Source organism: Callithrix jacchus, chromosome 8, assembly GCF_049354715.1.
Source record: "Callithrix jacchus isolate 240 chromosome 8, calJac240_pri, whole genome shotgun sequence".
NCBI lineage: Eukaryota > Metazoa > Chordata > Mammalia > Primates > Cebidae > Callithrix > Callithrix jacchus.
Genome location: NC_133509.1, coordinates 42,981,160 through 43,000,008, shown reverse-complemented (window position 1 = coordinate 43,000,008; position 18,849 = coordinate 42,981,160). Strand labels below are relative to the sequence as shown.

At 37.1% G+C, this 18,849-nt stretch overlaps 1 protein-coding gene across 1 annotated transcript; it reads left to right on the top strand.

Moving 5' to 3' along the window:
• Positions 1-1,650: 1,650 nt before the first annotated feature.
• RSL24D1 (ribosomal L24 domain containing 1) lies at positions 1,651-18,164 on the top strand. Its single transcript, XM_002753458.7, has 6 exons — positions 1,651-1,793; positions 6,084-6,197; positions 7,881-7,953; positions 14,052-14,115; positions 16,086-16,171; positions 17,250-18,164. The coding sequence occupies exons 1-6, from the start codon at positions 1,713-1,715 to the stop codon at positions 17,321-17,323; spliced, it is 492 nt and encodes a 163-aa protein (XP_002753504.1). The 5' UTR covers positions 1,651-1,712; the 3' UTR covers positions 17,324-18,164.
• The last annotated feature ends 685 nt before the right edge of the window (positions 18,165-18,849 follow it).

Below are 18,849 nucleotides of genomic sequence, written 5' to 3'. Positions count from 1 at the left end.
TGACATTTTGAGTGAGTGGGGAAAAGGATGCTTTATTAACATATAGCACTGAGGGAAAAATAAACACTGGAGTCCTCTGTCATTTATACTTAAATTCCAGACAAGTTGAAAATTCAGATGCAAAAAACTGATACTATAAAACATAAGAGAAAACATTTTGAAAAACAATTTTGGAGAAGTGCAGTTTAAAGGAAAGTGCCAAATCCAAAATCATAAAAAATTGGATAAATCTGAATATACAAACAACGTATTTCTGCATGGAAAAATACTATGAGCAAAGCTTACAATATTGATAGAGAAATGATTTCTAAATGCATGTCGGCAAAGGACTAACTTTAATGTGTAAAGTGCTGTTGAAAATCAACAACAGAATAGACAATGGTATAGGACCTGAAGAGGCAATTCACAGAAAAAGGTTGGAAAACGTTGTGAACGATTCTTAACCTTGCTTGTAATTAAATTCAAGTTTAAATAATAATAAGATACATTTTCATCTCAGGATGGCAAAGATCACTTTTTACAGGGGTGTAGTGAAACAGGCATCTTATTTATTGATGCTGAGTCTTAATTGGTAAAAACTTTTGGAAGGCAATTTGGTATTATCTACCAAAATTTAAAACTTTCTATATGTATATCCATCTTCTCTGATCCAGCAGTTCTAAATAAACTCTCTCTTGAAAAAAGTGTACCAGTAAAGATGTTTGTTATACCAAAAGATAAGACTGTCCATCGATTAGTAACCAATTAAAATGATACTTTCATACAATGGAATATATATATATTTATGAAAAAGAATAAATATTTTACAATAAAATATGTATCAAATGCCTATTATGTGCCAGGGACTATTCCAGATACTAGGGATGTAGTTGTAAAGAAAACTAACTGAAATCCTTGCCTCTCATGGAGCTCACATTCCTGTGAATGGAGGCAAGATGCAGAAAAAGTAAATAGCATATTCATTAGTGTTATAAAGAAGAGGAATTAGAGGCAAACACACAAATATCCATGTTTGCCTATGCACAGAAAAGCCCTGGTAGGTAATAAACGGAACTGTTTTGCCCATGGGTAGGAAGAATACAGGTCTGGGGAGGGAATGGTAGCTTCCTGCGAACACGTTTGTTTACTGCATATTAATTAAAATGGCGGGGGGGGGGGGGGAGAAAGGCGGAGAACACCGTTTTATATTCAAAAAAATTGTTGGTTAAGTCCTTGAAGCCTCAGCGACTCAACCGTTTTCATTGCAATATTTGAAGCAACGCTGGATTGCAGGTTCTTCGCCGCTTAAACCTGCAAACCACCATGGGACGAGAATCGAGGGCTGTCTAGGGCAGGCAGTGGACAAATTAAGAGAGTGCTTTCGAGAGCACTCGGGACAAAGCACAAACCAAAGATACATAAGACATGTGTAAATGCGACTTATAGAGAGGAAAGACTAGACGCCTTGACAGCGAGTTCAGAAAGTGGCGCAGAACCGCATTTTCCCAAGGTAAAGGGGAAGGCTAGTCTGCAGCTCTGCGCCTGCGCCAAATGGCAGCGCTTTTTGACTGCGCGGCCACCGTGTTCACATCTCGTCTAACTGCCCCGCGAGAAGTAAGGACGCTAGCTTTTTTCGGGTCGGGGAAGAGAAAGAAGGTCACTTCCGGCGACAGTGCTACGTCACTTCTTTCGAAGCTTGGCGTTTGGTCAGTGGGGACCCACGCGGGTTCAACATGCGTATCGAGAAGTGTTATTTCTGTTCCGGGCCCATCTACCCTGGCCACGGTATGATGTTCGTACGCAACGATTGCAAGGTGAGGGGCGAGGCGGCCGAGGCCAGCCCGCGCTTCAGCAGCTCTCCCGCTGTTCCTGGGCGCGCTGGCTCGGTGCCGGGTGCTTCTGCGTTTGCCGGGTTTGGCCCGGGTTCTTCCCGCTGTTTCCGTGGGAGGGTGGCTTAACTGGGGCTCCGGCCTCAACGCTCCGCTTCAGGAGTTTCTCCTTGCCGGTGTCTCGAGCGACGCTGGCCACTAGGCCACCTTTGGGTTGCGTTGGCAGTAAGGAGCTTCACCAGCGATCCCAACAAGCGCCTGCTGGGAATCTTGAATGTCTATGACGACTGTTTGGTCACTTATGTACGTGGCCAAGTTCTTGAATCCAGCAAACTTGGTTGAATGTATGCCCTGCCAGGCATTATACTGAGGTCCGTACTAAAGTGTAGAGGTTGATGGGAGTGTTCCATATTGCTTAATGGTAGAGTTATGTATGAAGTTACTGCATGTGAGTTGGGGAGGGTCCTGTATGGAAAGACTCACAATGGAGGTGACATTTATCCTGGACCCTGAATTTTGTAGAAGAAAGAGCGAAGGGGGCCTTGTAAGTGGAAGGCAGAGAGAACGAAGCACATACATTTGTTTGAGGAAGTGACTGGATTCTAAATGATGATAGAGTCTTGGGGGTTGGGCTACAAGTATAAATATGATAAGCCTATAAACGTAAAAAAAATAAGTCCTAGTTGTGAAAGACGTTTTGAATGGTACATGAAATTCCTGTGATATCAGAATGAATCCCATTCCTCTCAGAAAAACACATTGTTTCTCAGAATTGGACCTCTTATATTTGCTTCTCAATTACTGGGCGTTTACAGATTCCTGGTTTCCACCAGATCTATTGAGTTGGAATTTTTGCGGGAGGGGAAGAGGGTTTAAGAATCTGCATATTAAAGTTAATTTGACATGCTAAAGAATTAGAAGTCTGCCTTCATCACCTTATATCTCTGTAGTAGATCAAAGATATTGACCTCATTAATTAGGGCAAGGGATTCAGTTGAAAGTGAGAGACGAAAACTATGTTTGGGAACATAAAAGAACATAGAACATTTTGAATACTTGCTCTCAGGAACGTGATAAGAAGTTTATAAAAATGAGTCAAAAGATTGCCAGGTTTGGGTCTAATTCAGAGTAGGCAGCACGGTTCTATAGATGATCTAGTTACGATTTTGTGATTTCTGTCCGGAATGCTTGTCAGCTGAATATTGGAATTACAACAGCAGATCATGGGAGCTGTCAAGACCTGGGTATTACTGATTTGGTGGACACAGTGAGTTGATGAAGTCTAGCAGGGACAGTGTTGAGCTGGTTGGGGGTCAGCTTGGCCTAAGGAAGACCAGTGGATCCAGAAGAAAGCTGATGGGGGAAATAAAAGATAGAGGGCCTGAAGCACTAACAAAGAACAAGTATCTTATCTTTTCTGTGTTCTTGATTTCGAAGTCTAAATCTCTTGAGCTCCAAATCTGAATTTTCCACTGGGCCTACTGAAAGAGAGTTCCTTAGTACCTCAAATCTTTTTGCTGTATGAATTAATACCACTCTTAAGTGCCGGGATAGTTCTGCTAGAAACGTGGGAGTCATCTTTGAATCTTTCACCTTTTGTATCTAGTTATCAAGTGTTACCTATTCTGCTTCTGCAAAGATAGTGCTGTCTTTGCCTTCTTTCTCCTTTCCTGCCCTAGTTCAGATAAGGCACTTGCCACTTTTATAGCCTCTTAGTCATTTTTTCTTTTTTTGAGACAGGGTCTCACTGTCTAATGTCCAGGCTGGCTTGTAGTGGTGTGATCATGGCCCGCTGCAGCCTCAATCTCCAGGGTTTAAGCAATCCTCCCTCCTCAGCATCCTGAATAGCTGGTACTACAGATGTACACCACCATGCCCAACATTAAAAAAACATTTTTGTAGAGACAGGTACATTATTATTATTTTTTTTGTAGAGACAGGGACTTGCTGTTTTGCCTAGGCTTTAACTAGTCTTTCTACCTTTATTCTCTCAGTTTCTGAGAGCTTTTTTTTTTTTTTTTTGAGATGGAGTCTCACTCTGTCACCAGGCTGGAGTGCAGTGGCACAATCTTGGCTCACTGCAGCCTCTACCTCCCGGGTTCAAGTGATTCTCCTGTCTCAGCTCCTGAGTAGCTGGGACTACAGGCACATGCCACCCAGCCCAGCTAAATTTTGTATTTTAGTAGAGATGGCTTTCACCATGTTGACCATGGTGGTCTCAATCTCTTGATCTTGTGAACTGCCTGCTTTGGCCTCCCAAGGTGCTGGGATTATAGGCATGATCCACCGCGCCTGGCCAAGACTGTTTTTAATAGAAGCTTCACCTTTTACTCTTCTTAGGCACAAATGGGTTAAGGGTAGTATTAATGCTAATGCTCCATATTTGCACATACTTTGCAAACAGGAAAAGTACATACAGTCTTAACGAGGGCTTAATAAATGTTGAATTAGTGGAATAAGAAAGGTTTCAAGAACTTTGAGTCCAAGGTATGGTGGACCATTTGTTAGCATGTTAGCATTTAGAGGACTAAATTAGAAGAGAAACTGAGCCTGTAAAGCTTTGCCTGACAGGTGAGCCATCCACCTCTTACCCCACCAGATTTAACCACTTCCTCATGTGTGTTTACATATTACATCATGCCTGATTATAGCTTTATCCCATTGTTTGTATCCTAGTCAGATCATGGATCTTAGTTGATCACAAAGTGAGACTATCACATTGCTAGACTAAGCTTCTTAAGGTAGAGTACCAAGTTTTAATTGTTCTTGTATCTTTAGCACTAGTACAACATCAGGCATTTGGATGCTCCTTATTTGCTGATTGAATCCCTTTGGCACCTCCTGTAGTTACAATTCTCTTTAAATCCTTCATTGTGCCTTTCAGGTAATACCTGTTAGATAAGGAGCCAAGTAGATTCCTCATTGGATCTTTTTGGAATTGAGAAGAGCCAGAACAAGTTTAGTCCTCCCATTAGATAAATATTAAAAAAAGGAATTTACCTAGGGGCCATCTAGTAGGTATTAAATATGGAAGGCTTTTACTTAAAAAAGTAGTAGTATTTTGGGCTGAAAATACTTAAATGAAGTATGGTAATTCATTTCACAGTGATTTTCATATATTTACTTTTCATTCATGATTTCATAGTAGGCTATGCCAGGAGACTGTAGTAGTGCTTATATTTTTCTAGTCTATTTGACATTAACTCAAGGATATAGACATGTTTTCACTTTAGTGTCTTAGGAGAAGGCTGCCTAGGAGGTATGCGTCTGGATCAGATTAAACTAATAGCAACAGTTCAATTTTTTAAAAAAATTTTCTTTTTTAAAAATTTAAAACATATCACAAAGCCATTTAAACAGTTTCTAAGAAAACTGTCCTACACTGTGTGTAGTGACCTACTTGAAGTTCCCCATAGGGCAGTGTATATAAAAGGTGAAAAGTATTATGATTTGTGATACATACACAGGCTTATTTAGTTTGAAGTGTTTTTACTGTTTATTTTGACCTATTTAATTATCTGTCATACCTTCTAGGTCTGATAATTCAATTTAATTTTCTTTACCAAGATCCACAAATCCCAAATAATTACTTTTCCTCTCCCCATTTCCTCCAGTGGCATATACAAATTGCAGTGCGTTGTAAGGCTTTACAGAGTAACAAAACAATACCGTTAGATTTATGAAATGAGTCCTAATAAGCCATTTCAGGAGCATGTTGAAGCATCATTAGGTTGTCAGCATTATTAAAGGATTATGTCTTTTGGGGTGAAGAGAATTAAAGTAGTAAAGAATCTTGCTAGTAGATCTATGAATAAGTAGAAAACAAGTCTGTTATATTACCAGTTTTAGTTGCTTTTGAAATTATTTTGCTTTCAAAAAGAAAGAGGGAAAGACTCAAAGGAGATTTCAGTAATGGTTGTTTGAAACTTTTATCCCCATTGAGGTATAGAGACAGTGAATTTTGAAAATTATCCTGAATTAAGAAATGACTTAAATAAGTGACTTTACTTAAAACTATTCCCTTTAGTTGAGATACTTTTACTGTTATTCTATAATGATTAGTGATTTTAAATCATATTTTCAGGGCCATTAGCCTTTGGTTGGGATGATGTTTGATAGTTAAAAAATAGTTGTTTCCATTTAATCTGATATATCTTACACATTTCTAAAAGGCAGTGTAAGTAGAAGGAAAAGTAGTTTCTGTCCAGCCAGGGTAACGTCTTATGATAGAAAGTTTCAAATGTTGACTTCTCCATATTTTAACTTTTCTTCTAGGTGTTCAGATTTTGTAAATCTAAATGTCATAAAAACTTTAAAAAGAAGCGCAATCCTCGCAAAGTTAGGTGGACCAAAGCATTCCGGAAAGCAGCTGGTAAAGAGCTTACAGTGGTGAGTACAGTTAGCCAGCAACACAGTGTTTACACGTTTCACAGTTTTAGTATTTGGAGGGCGTATGTTATTTAATCAGTCATAACAAGCCTTCCTATAACATGATTAATAACTGCTTTATTTGTATTTGGCTGTGGAAATAATCTTATTCTCACATGATCCTGAAAGCTGTAATTCTGTGGAGCCACTATTTTTAACTCTTGCAGACAAGGAGGAAAATTACTTAAATGGCTCGGGGTGAAGTTGGGAATTGCTACTCAAAGATTTTGAGATGCAGTTAGGAGATAAATTAAAGGTTTTCTGAACAGCTGTCAAAGCTCAGGTGAAGTTTATAATAGACTCATTTATCAGTTTCTGGATTTCCTCAGCAGGACTTTGTATCTGAGAGCAGAGAAATTAGTAGTGTTGGTGTGAGGACTAGAGAGAAGTCCAGGGGGAAAAGGATTTAATAGAATGAGCACCCATCATTAAATTGTTATATTGATTTGATAAAAGGATATTTTGAAGCTGTTCGCATTCAGTCCCTGTAAAGGAAGGGGATGAAATGCAGTACAGGCTACCTTTGAGGGAGGGAGATCTTTTTAAACTGTCGCCTCCGTCCATTGCCTCCTTTCCCCACCAAACACCAAACCTATGACTCCTTTCTGCTACTAAAGGGCAGTATCTACAATCAATTTCCATGAAGCCCTTTCCTGGCCTCCTTAATCCCAGAGCTTTCCGATGAATATAAAGAGTATTATTTGACAAGATGCAAGGCCAAATCATGATTACTATTACAAAAATAATCTTCATTCTGGGCAAGAAGAAGCATAGCAGCCCATATGCAACTGCTCGAGAAGAAACTGCCAGTCACAGCCATTTATTGATTACCATTTACCTTGTGGCTGAGGTTATATGATCTGAATAAAGGTGTATGTAGAAAAGAAATAGCTAAATACAGAGGTAGTGCTGTTTTATATGCCTGCCAGATAGATTTGAAAACCAAGATATACCTGTAGCTTTTCCAAAATTGTTTTGTGTGTTTTAAGATTAAAAGGATCATTAACTAAAAATACCAGCTGCTAGCAATGGTAACAATGCTTGGAGGGGCCCTGAAGAAATGCAGGGTCTGACTTACATTCTGCACTGTAGCACCTCATTTATTTGAAGATATTATTTATATAGTAGTCATACATTTTTGCTATAATGAATAGATATTTATAGGTTGAATCATATGAAATTATTTCTTTTCTCTCTCTCTTTTTTCTATCTCCTACAGGAAGGACATGCAATTCTTGATGTTGACTTTTTTGATCCGTGAAAAATGGCAGTTTCATATGTTTCAACATAATTCAAAGTTTTCTGGCTTTGAATCTTATCTGGGAATGGGAAATTGGGAAGATTTTGTAGTTCGTAATCCTGATCATTGTTATATGCCCTTCTGAGGTTTGAGGGTTTTAGTGTCCCCTCCTCTCCCTTTGAGAATCACTGGTATATAGAGAGATGTTTTCAGCAGGCTGTCTTGTACGTGGAGGTGTGTAAAGAGAAAAAGTTTGAAAACCTGTATTCTCTGAGATATCCCTGAGGGGTGTATCTTGATGTATGTTCACCCAGAACACTTATGAAAAGGAAAATGTTTTAAGAAATGTTTCCTTTCTAACTTTCTAAAAACCTTATTTTTATCTCCTCTATTCCCTCTTACAGGATAATTCATTTGAATTTGAAAAGCGTAGAAATGAACCTATCAAATACCAGCGAGAACTATGGAATAAAACTAGTAAGTCACAAAGAAATACCAGTAATTTTGAGGAGAGACTGGTTTTGGAATATTACCATAGCTTTAAGTGTCATTTTGTTGTTTAAATATTGAATTTTCCATTTTTCATTTCTTGGCTTTTATTATTTTAATGGTTCTGTTGTAGTCATTTATCAAATTTTGTTTTTAGAATTGGCCAATGTGTTCACTTTAAAATAATGTAGTTATTAACATTGATACTAGTTTAACTGCCCACACAGAGATGTAAAAACATGCATAAGGCTGAAAAAAGTAGAGATGGAAAATACTGTTTTAGGGTGAGCATGGGACAGTTAAAATACACGTAGAACCTAACACACTTTACATGTTTAGACCACATAGTTTAGGATATAAACTTGTACTCTGTATACCTTATAAAGTTCAGTGCTTCTTTAAAATTAAAAAGTATTAGCACTTAATGTCATCATTACAAGTGTTCTGAGATAATTTCTAAGTGTTTGACTTAGGTAAAAAATGAAATTACAATCTACTGAAATTAAAAGCAATAATACCTAGTTCTTGTCTTTTTTTTTTCTGAAGTAGGCAGAGACTTTAATGAAAAACGTCCCATATGTAGAAAAAGTTAATCCCTTGAGCTAGCTTGTAGATTCCACCATGTTTGTGTATATTTGGGACCCTTGGCCCTGCTTTTTTTAGAGACAAAGTCTTACTGTGTCCCCCAGGCTGGAGTGCAGTGATGTGATCTCGGCTCACTGCAATCTCTGCCTCCTAGGTTCAAGCAGTTCTCCTGTCTCAGCCTCCCAGGTAGTTGGGATTACAGGCACCTGCCATAACACCTGGCTAATTTTTGTATTTTTAGTAGAGGCTGGATTTTGCCATGTTGGCCAGGCTGGCCTCAAACTCCTGACCTCAAGTGATCCACCTGTCTTGGCCTCCCAAAATGCTGGGATTACAGGCATGAGTCACTGCACTCAGTCTGGCCCTGCCTTCTTTTCTTCCTTTGGCTGCATTTATGCAGCCTGTAGCCCTTTCTAGTATTGGGTGTGGGGGTGATGTGGTTTGTTAACCAGAGTCTGTAAGGCTAAGAATTCCACAAACTTTATTACTCTCCTAATGGATCATGGGTAGGGCATCGCTTTCTGTATTTCAGTTAGTCATGAGACTTCAGGGAAGAATTGAAAATTTGTGGACCTTTGTAGTAGTATTCAACACCTTCTAAAGCAGGGGCATCCAATCTTTTGGCTTCCCTGGGCCACATTGGAAGAAGAATTGTCTTGGGGCACACATAAAATACACTAACACTAGTGACAGCTGGTGAGCTAAGGAAAAAAAAAAAAAAAGAACTCTTTATGTTTTAAGAAAGTTTACGAATTTATGTTAGGCCATGGGTTGGACAAGCTTGTTCTAAAGCTTTGTTTATGCTGGACCATGTGGAGAATATATTTAAAAAATTTTTTTATTTTTTCTCCTTTTTTTCTTTCATTTTTATTTTAGAGATGGAGTCTCGCTCTGTCGCCCAGGCTGGAGTGCGGTGGCGCAATCTCAGCTCACTGCAACCTCCACCTCTCGGGTTCAAGCGATTCTCCTGCCTCAGCCTCCTGAGAAGCTGGGACTACAGGTGCATGCTACCACACCTGTATTTTTTTGTATTTTTAGTAGTGACAGGGTTTCAGCGTGTTAGCCAGGATGGTCTTGATCTCCTGATCTTGTGATCTGCCCACCTTGGCCTCCCTAAGTGCTGGGATTACAGGCGTGAGCCACCTTGCCCAGCCTGCAACTGCCTTTTCTACAGATAGACCTAATTATTGTGCCCTTTGGGTCTCCCCCACCCCCTTTTTAAAAAATAAGGTCTTTTCCTTCTGCTTTATAATTAGAGGAAGAGTTAATATCTGAAAAGCAGTTGATTTTATTGGGTTTATTTGGTAAGCAAATAACACTGATTCAAACTCAAGGATTTTAAAGATTAACTTAAAAGATTATTAAATTAATTTCAAAAGGCACTGAAGGATTTCTAAAGAGATTAACTTATAAGATTCTTAAATTAATTTCAAAAGGCACCCTTATGAAGGACATAGGAAAGTCCTGAAGCATTTCTTTCTTTCTTTTTTTTCTTTTCTTTCTTTTTTTTTTTGAGACAGAGTCTTACTCCAGGCTGGAAGCAGTGGCCTGATCTCAGCTCACTGCAACCTCTGCCTCCTGGGTTCAAGCAGTTCTCCTGCCTCAGCTTCCCGAGGAGCTGGGATTATAGGCACATGCTGCCATACTAATTTTTTTTGTATTTTAGTAGAGTTTCACCATGTTGCCCAGGTTGGTTGTGAACTCCTGAGCTCAGGCATTCTGCCTGCCTCGGCCTCTAAAAGTGCTAGGGTTACAGGTGTGAGCCATCACACCTGGACAGTCCTGAAGCATTTCTGGATTAAATTCAGTTTTATTTCATTTGACCTTTGTTTTTGTTGTTGTTGTTGTTACATGAAGACAGCAGCTCCAGATCATTTTTACATATTTTATAACTACTTTTACTTAGTAGGTATTTAGGTTGTTGTTGAAATTGAGGTGCATATCCCATTTTAGTGATACGTGAATAATCAGTTCTGTGGTCCTTCATGCTGGTTTAGTGTTATTTACATTACTTGAGAGAAATACTGCTGTGTTCTGTAAGACTTCACATGCTGTAATGGTAATATTCTCTGCATTTCTTAATTTATTTTAATTCAGTGTACATTTATTAAGCACTACCTGGGTCATATAGAGATGAACGCGTCACACACAGCCTCTGCCCTCTAAGTGCATTTACCAAGTACTCCTATTTTATTGTTTCTGTTGGGTTTTATTACAGAGTCTCATTCTCTTGCCCCCCTTCTTTATACCTGGTGATAGCTGATGAGCTAAGGGAAAAAAAAACTGCAGTAAATCTGTAAATGCTGTAAGAAGCAGTGCTCTATTGATTTTTTTCTTTTTTTCCCTCTGCACTGATTCTGCTTTCCTTTTTACTGGGATCCTAAAAATAGATTTTTCTGAGAAGATTTGCTAGGTGCACAGTATGAGTGTTGGGTACATACTATGAGGGTCTTTAGAATTTAAGATTGTTTCCTAGTGTTTTACACAATAAAAGTTGTCAGTAGGGTTCCAGAAAAATACTCTTCTAGGAGATTCATTGATTCCCCACACCTCTCATATTTTAACATCATTTTGTCTATAAACTAATCTGTTGACAAGAGTTTTGTATGCATGGCTTACTCACGTTGTCAAATTGTGTGAGGATATGGATTGAACAACCTTTGTTAAGGTGCTGATTTTTATTTTAACTTTTTACGTATTTTATTTTTAAAAAAAATTGTTTTTAATCTCAATAGCTTTTAGAGTACAAGTGTTTTTTCTGTTTACATGGATTAATTGTAGAGTGGTGAAATCTGAGATTTTAGTGCATCCATCTGCTGAGTAGTGTGCATTGTACCCAATATATAGTTTTTACCTCTTACCCTGCCCCACTCCCCTTTCTGAGTCCCCATAGACCATCATATCACTCTGTGTGCCTTTGTTTGCCCATAGCTTAGCTCCCACTTACAAGTGAGAACATACAGTATTAAGTTTTTTGTTCCTGGGTTACTTCACTTAGAAGAATGGCCTCAAGCTCCGTCCAAGTTCTTGCAAAAGACATTATTTCGTTCTTTTTTATTTGGCTGAGTACTATTCCATGGTGTATAAATAACCACATTTTCTTTACCCACTCATTGGTTGGTGGACACTTAGGTTGGTTCCATATCTTTGCAATTGTGAATTGTGCTGTCAGATGCCTCTTAGGTTCAAAATGTTTCAGTCTTCCGGAATTTTTGGAAATAACGATATAATATTCTTTGGAAAGGATTTTCCTGCCACTTGTGTTTATTTCCCTTCTAAATAACTTTAAAATGTGGAAATGCTTCTGAATACTAGACCTTGTCCTTATTTTTGTTGAAAGACAAAAAATTTATATATCCAGCATATTACTAATTCTGAGCTGTAGCATATCCAGATTTATAGTTGACATTTTATTACAGTTATTTATAGAAGCGTTGTTTTAATACTAGAGGTCTCAAAGATTGTCCTGGGGGTTTTGGTTAAAATGTAGATTCAGATATAGCAGGTTTGTGTGGGCCTGAAATCCTTTATTTCTAACAAGCTCCCGAATGATGCTACTGTTACTGGTCCCAGACTACATTTTTTAAAAAGGTTTTTTTTTTTTTTTTTTTGACCTAATTTCAGAGTACAGAAAAGTTGCAGGAGTACAGTTCTCTGATCTCCTTCATCCAGATTCCCTGAATGCTAACGTTTTGTTGAATTAATTTTTTTTCTTTGTCTCTCTTTCTCTCTAGTGTATGATATTTTTCTGAGCTGTTTAAACATACATAATACTTCTTTATCCCTAGTTTAATATGTATTTCCAGAAATAAGAGCATTCTCTCACATAACCACACTGCAGTTATTAAGATCAAGATTAACATTGGTAGAATATTATTACCTAATCTTAGACCTATTCATATTTCTCCTACTGTACCAGTAATAGCCTTTATCGCAAAATGTTTAAGAATAGTACATGTCAGGTCTCTAATCTCTTTTAATCTGGAACATTGCCTGAGTTTGTCTTTATATTTCATGATATTGACAGTTTTGAAGAAGATGTATGGGCCAAGTGTTCGGTATAAAATTCCTTAACTGGTTTTTGTTTGATGTTTCCTTAAGATTAGGTTTAGATAATGCACATTTGGCAAGAGCACCAGAGATTTGATGCTGAGTTTTTTCAGTGTTTTGTCAAGAGACAACAAGCTGTTCATTAGTTCTGTTACTAGCAGTGTTAACCTTGATCATTAGTTTAAGGTGGTGTCTGCCAGGTTTTTCCACTGGAGAGTTACTGTTTTACTCTTTTTAATTCGTAAGTATACTTTTGGGAGATGCTTTAAGACTTTGTTGGCCAGGAGTGGTGGCCCACGCCTGTAATCCCAGCACTTTGGGAGGCTTAGGCGGGAGGATCATGAGGTCAGGAGATCGAGACCATCCTGGCCAACATGGTGAAACCCTGTCTCTACTAAAAATACAAAAATTAGCTGGGCATGGTGGCGTGTCCCTGTAATCCCGGCTACTCGGGAGGCTGAGGCAGGAGAACTGCTTGAACCAGGGAGGTTGTAGTGAGCCGAGATCACGCCACTGTTCTCCAGCCTGGCAACAGAGAAAGACTCAGTCTCAAAAAAAAGTACTCTATACATATCTTACTTAGATCTACAGACTACACTTTAAGGAGCTAGATTAGAAGTTGTGGTGTCTAAGCTATGGAGCACTTGAAATGTGACTAAATTGTGGTGTGCTATAAATGTAAAATGAATGATGAATTTTAAGACAATATGAAAACGGAAATACAGTATTTCACTAATAATTTTATATAGATTACATGTTGAATGACAATATTTTGGAAAATTGGATTAAGCAAAGTATATCATTAAATTTTCAGCTGTTCCTTTTTACTTTAAAAAATATGGCTACTGAAAAATTTAAAATTTCATATGTGGTTTGTTTTTTATTGGATAGTATTGATAGTAACTTTAGAGCGTGGTTGGACTCAGCCCCCTTTTAGCTAGCGCTCCTGCAGACATTTTCCAAAACAGTTGGCTTTTTGTGGTTGAGAACATTTTAGTATTGATTGTTTGGTTCATTCTGCCAGTGTCATGTGGTGACTGTATCCCAGGCACTGTAAGTGTTCATAACCAGAAAGGTGCTGTCTTTCTTTATTCATGGAAATTACAAGTTATGTATGGGATTAGTTGTCAGCAGTCCAAGTTCTCTTTTTAAAAAAACATTTGAAAAACATTGGATTGGTTTAAAGTGAAGGAAAGTTTAACAGCAATAGAGACTTTTTTCCAAATAAAAATTAAAGAAGTGATAATTGTGAAAGAGAATGTTGACAGTGATGATAGCCATGAGTATATACCTTCTTCAGCTTTTTGAGTAGGGATTGTTTTTGTAAGGATTTTTTTTCATGTAGATTCATTTCTAAATCAGAATAATAAAGAAGTGTTTGTTAATGTAGTTGTTGATCATACTGCTTGAATGTGCATACATTTGCTAATAACTTGTGAATTTTTTTGTAGTTGATGCAATGAAGAGAGTTGAAGAGATCAAACAGAAACGCCAAGCTAAATTTATAATGAACAGGTATGAATATTTGTATGGAGTAACTTTTGGAAAATAATTACTAGTAGATATTTAGAGGCATTAGTATTTTTTTTAACTTTTTATTTTGACATAACTCCAGACTTGACAAAAACTTCCAGGAGTAATATGAAGGGCTCTTGTATATTCTGCTAGCATTTTACATTTACTTTATCCTTGTCACAATGTATGGAAGACATAGTGCTTTTTCCTTCTAAGTATACTTAAGTGTATATAACCTAAAAATAAGAACATTCTCTTAAACACAGTGTGGTTATCTATCAGTCAGGAAATTAACATTGATGTAATACTAACCTTGTTCAGACCTCACCAGTTATTCTGATTACATCCATGGCAACAGAAAGTCCTTCGTATTTCTTCAGCCTCTTTTAATTTGGACAGTTTCTCATCTTTCTTTGTTTTACATGACATTGATAGTTTTGAAGAATATAGGTCAGGTTATTGTATAGAATGTTCTTCAATTTGGGTTTGTCTGATATCTTCCTCATTAGATTTAGGCTAGGTACATTTTGCCGGGGTGTCACAGAAATAATGGTGTATTCTTCTCATGCATCATATCGGGAAGCACATGATGTCACCTTGCTGATGATGTTAACTTTGACCACTTGATTAAGGTGAAGTCTGTCAGGTTTCTCCACTGAAAGATTACTACTTTGTTTTCCTTGTAAACAGTACACATCTTGTGGGAGATACAAAGAGATTCAATTAAAGAGCCTATTACTTCTCAAACTTGTACCTATTGGTTTTAGCTTTGCTTAGAGTCTTGTCTGAATCAGTTACTATTATTGTGATTGTTGCCAAATGGTGGTTTTTCTAATTCCATCATTTCTTCTACATTTCGTAGTTGACTTTCTCATGTAAGAAAGAGCTTTTCCTTTTCTATCAATTTCAAGATTTGTTCCTTTGTTCGTATTACATCTGTGTGTATTTATGGATTCTTATGGTATACATTGGGTTATAATTCTTTATTGTCATTATTTATTTTAATGTTCTGAGTGGCCCAAGTTTGGCCTGTGGGATTTCCTTTGGCCGACTCTCATGTCATTTTGACAATTCTCATCATTCTTTGAGTGCATTCATGTTTTATAGCTAACAAGATGTCTCAAGACTCATCTTCTGCTTCCTTTTCCCGAGCCTGGAATCAGCCCTTTTTTTCAGAGCAGGATCATTAGCTTTTAAACTAATTGCTGTGGAATACGTCATGGAGAAGAAGCATGTGCTAGCAGCTTTCTGGCTTAAAAATGTTAAAGCATTTTAGAAAAATGTTTGAGAACTAGTTTGTTAGCATTTCTGTTGAATAGCATGTGTTTTGTGCTCTTGTAATTACCAAAGAGTTTTTAAAAAATTATATAACAGAGACTTATGTATGTGAGGAGAAAAGATCTAGGCACTTTAACAGTTAGAGTTTGTTTTATGTGGTAGAGCACTACTCCTTTTCATGAGTCACATCCTTCATTTACTCAGCAAATATATATTGAGCCTCCATTTTGAGCCAGGCTAGGTCCAAAGGGATACAATGATTGAATGAACAAATTTTGTGGTAGGATAGGAATCCTATTTTAAGCTAATTATGAACTAAAATTTTGAGTTGTTAGGGAAGTAAGTGTACATTTGTGAGGGCTTAATAGGTGACCTTGCCTTAGATTTGGGAATAACTATAAGGTATATATCTCTTTTATATTAACTTATACCTGTTGAGTTCACCGCTTGCCATTTGGGAATAATTTGAGAGAACTGAGAGGCTCTTTGTTGACTTGGTGTTGATGTTCCTGTTGGACGGGGTGCATTGTGGGAAGAAGAAAGGGGAATGAACAGAAGGGCAGCCGTCATGTTCCCATTCCCCATCTGTGTGGCAAACTTAAGTAACAAAATTTAGAAGCCATATTGTGAATTGATGCCTCTTAAAGAAGCGTTAGTAACTGAAATTTTGGCTTTAATGTGTTTTATTAAAGACTGAAGAAAAATAAAGAGCTACAGAAAGTTCAGGATATCAAAGAAGTCAAGCAAAACATCCATCTTATCCGAGCCCCTCTTGCAGGTGAGTATTACATTACACTACGCAGGAGTTCTCTGCTTTAAGAAGAAAACTGAAAAAGTCTAGATTTTTGAGGTCTGTGTATTTGGGTACCAACTTACTTTGGGTATTTTTTTCCTTTAAATATTGTCTTAGTAAATTTATGGTATGATTTGGTCTGTAAAAAGTTAATTTATTCAGTGTATTTTCCAGTTACAGTCAATCTATTGATACAGTGTTTCTTTTTTCCCTTCATTGAATTCTATGTTCTGTATCTCCCCAAGTTAAGCAAAATCATTTGAGTAATATTGTAGATGATTTTTGTCTCATACTTGTTTTGATTAAAGAACAATATTTTATATTAATGGTTCTCAACCTTTGGTTGGTATAGGAATTACCAACTTGGGGAACTTAAATACATAGGCCCAGGCTCTTTTGAATCTGGGCTGCTGTTCAGTAGCATTCCGGATGATTCTGATTCTAAAATTTGGACTACTGTTTCTTTTACTTAGCTGACACCAAGTACAGCTAGATCACTTAAAGGGAAGGAAATCTTGTCTAAACCTTAGAAAAGGTCAAATTCTGTAACCACATGTTGAGTACATTTGTGTAAATCTACTTGTATTATTTTTGTACCAAATTTTATTAAAACAAAATAGACAAAATTCTGGAGCATTTGTTTTACATATACATAACAAATTGATAGCCAAAAAGCACCAGAAATGAACCATTGTTATCTAATTTTTAGGTAATTCTCTTTGGGGTAGATAGGACAGTGTTAAGAGCAGGGACTGTGGATCCAGATGGCTGAGGTTCACATACCAGTGGTTTGACTTAGATGATTTTGTAGTTGAGTGACCTTTAGCAAATTAATCTGTCTTGGAGCCTAAGTTTTCTCATATTTAAAATGGGGATTGTTATGAGGGTGAAATGAGCAAATGTATGTAGAATATCTATTTGACGCATGGCTAGCTATTATTAAATTTCTTAGGAATGGCTAACATTACTTTAAAACACACGGGATCCTCTATAAAGTTTTGATGTGTTGATGTAAGGTCACATGGAATTAAGTTTTTTTATTTTTTACTTATTTTTGTTAAAGGCAAAGGGAAGCATTTGGAAGAGAAAATGGTACAGCAGTTGCAAGAGGATGTGGATATGGAAGACGCTTCTTAAAAATCTCTGTAACCATTTCTTTTATGTGCGTTTGAAAATGCCCTTTGGAAACTTGGAACTGCTAAATTATTAGTTTATTTTTTATATAAGGTTACTTAAATGAAAAGTGATTAAAATATATCTTTTCTACATTGCCATCTATAAAACATCAGATGTTACTGATGTTACATTGCATCTCAGTGTTAAATCTTCACTGACAGATGTACTTACGTAAATCATGAAAATTCTGCTTATAACTATAGAAGTGAATTGTGGATGTAAAATGCTTATTCCATTTGAATAATGGCACAGGACAGCCTTTGTATAATAAAGAATGGCAAAAATTCATGGTTAGCGATGTAGAAAATAAAATATTATTTGCAGTAAAATATTCCCTTTATTAATGTTATAGAAGGGGGGATACGACAAGGAAATAACAATTTGTATTACAGTATCAAATACTATTTTGATTTTAATATTTCCTGTTTTGGTTTATTTGCATCTCAGAAGAGCATAATGATATTGTTTGATGAAGCCTAATTGTGCTGGACTGTTTTGACCTGGTTTAACCCTTCCAATAGGTAGTTTTGGTTGTTGGGGATGAGAACTGAGTAATCTTTGTCTGCAGTGACATTACACTCTAGAATTTCCACTTTGGAGAATACTCAGTTCCAACTTGTGATTCCTGGGAGGACAAACTTTATTTTTCTAATCTACCAATGATCTAGAAGCAGAGGAATCCCAATGCCTTTTAAAACGTACGTGGTTTTCTTTTAAAAAGCTCCTGTTTTTGGAAAGTAGAATTTATGGGTACAACATCTGTTCATTATTTGCACATAAAATAAAACCATTTAAAAAGTAATGCTGGTATTTATTATTTAAAGGTACTAAACAAAGATAAGAAGTATTGATTACCTAGAAGAAAATGTACTCCAAAGATACTGCTTATGTAAGAGATACATTTAAAGAGAAATAGATATTTAACATTTAATGTTTCAGTGTTTTTACATTGTTTACAATTTAAAGTATTTTTGTTTTTTCTTTTTTTTTTATTGCATTTTAGGTTTTGGGGTACATGTGAAGGACATGCAAGATTGTTGCAGAGGTAGACACATGGCAGTGTGATTTGCTGCCTTCCTCCCCATCACCTATATCAGGCATTTCCCACCCTCAGCTGTCTCTCCCCTATATCCCCCCTGGCAGACCCCAGTGTGTGATGCTCCCCTCCCTGTGTCCATGTGTTCTCATTGTTCAACTCCCACCTATGAGTGAGAACATGCAGTGTTTGATTTTCTGTTCTTGCGTCAGTTTGCTGAGAATGATGGTCTCCAGTTTCATCCATGTCCCTACAAAGGACACGAACTCATCGTTTTTGATGGTTGCATAATATTTCATGGTATACATATGCCACAATTTCCCTGTCCAGTTTATCATGGATGGGCATTTGGGTTGGTTCCAGTTCTTTGCTATTGTAAACAGTGCTGCAATGAACATTCGTGTGCATGTAGCCTTATAGTAGGACAATATATAATCCTTTGGATACATAC

What these genes read in the sequence shown, in the direction of transcription:
- RSL24D1 (XM_002753458.7), top strand. Translation starts at nt 1,713, where the DNA reads ATGCGTATCGAGAAGTGTTATTTCTGTTCCGGGCCCATCTACCCTGGC. An exon ending in CTGGTAAAGAGCTTACAGTG is followed by an intron (nt 6,198 to 7,880) that starts GTGAGTACAGTT and finishes TCCCTCTTACAG; the next exon opens with GATAATTCATTTGAATTTGA. An exon ending in GCTAAATTTATAATGAACAG is followed by an intron (nt 14,116 to 16,085) that starts GTATGAATATTT and finishes GTTTTATTAAAG; the next exon opens with ACTGAAGAAAAATAAAGAGC.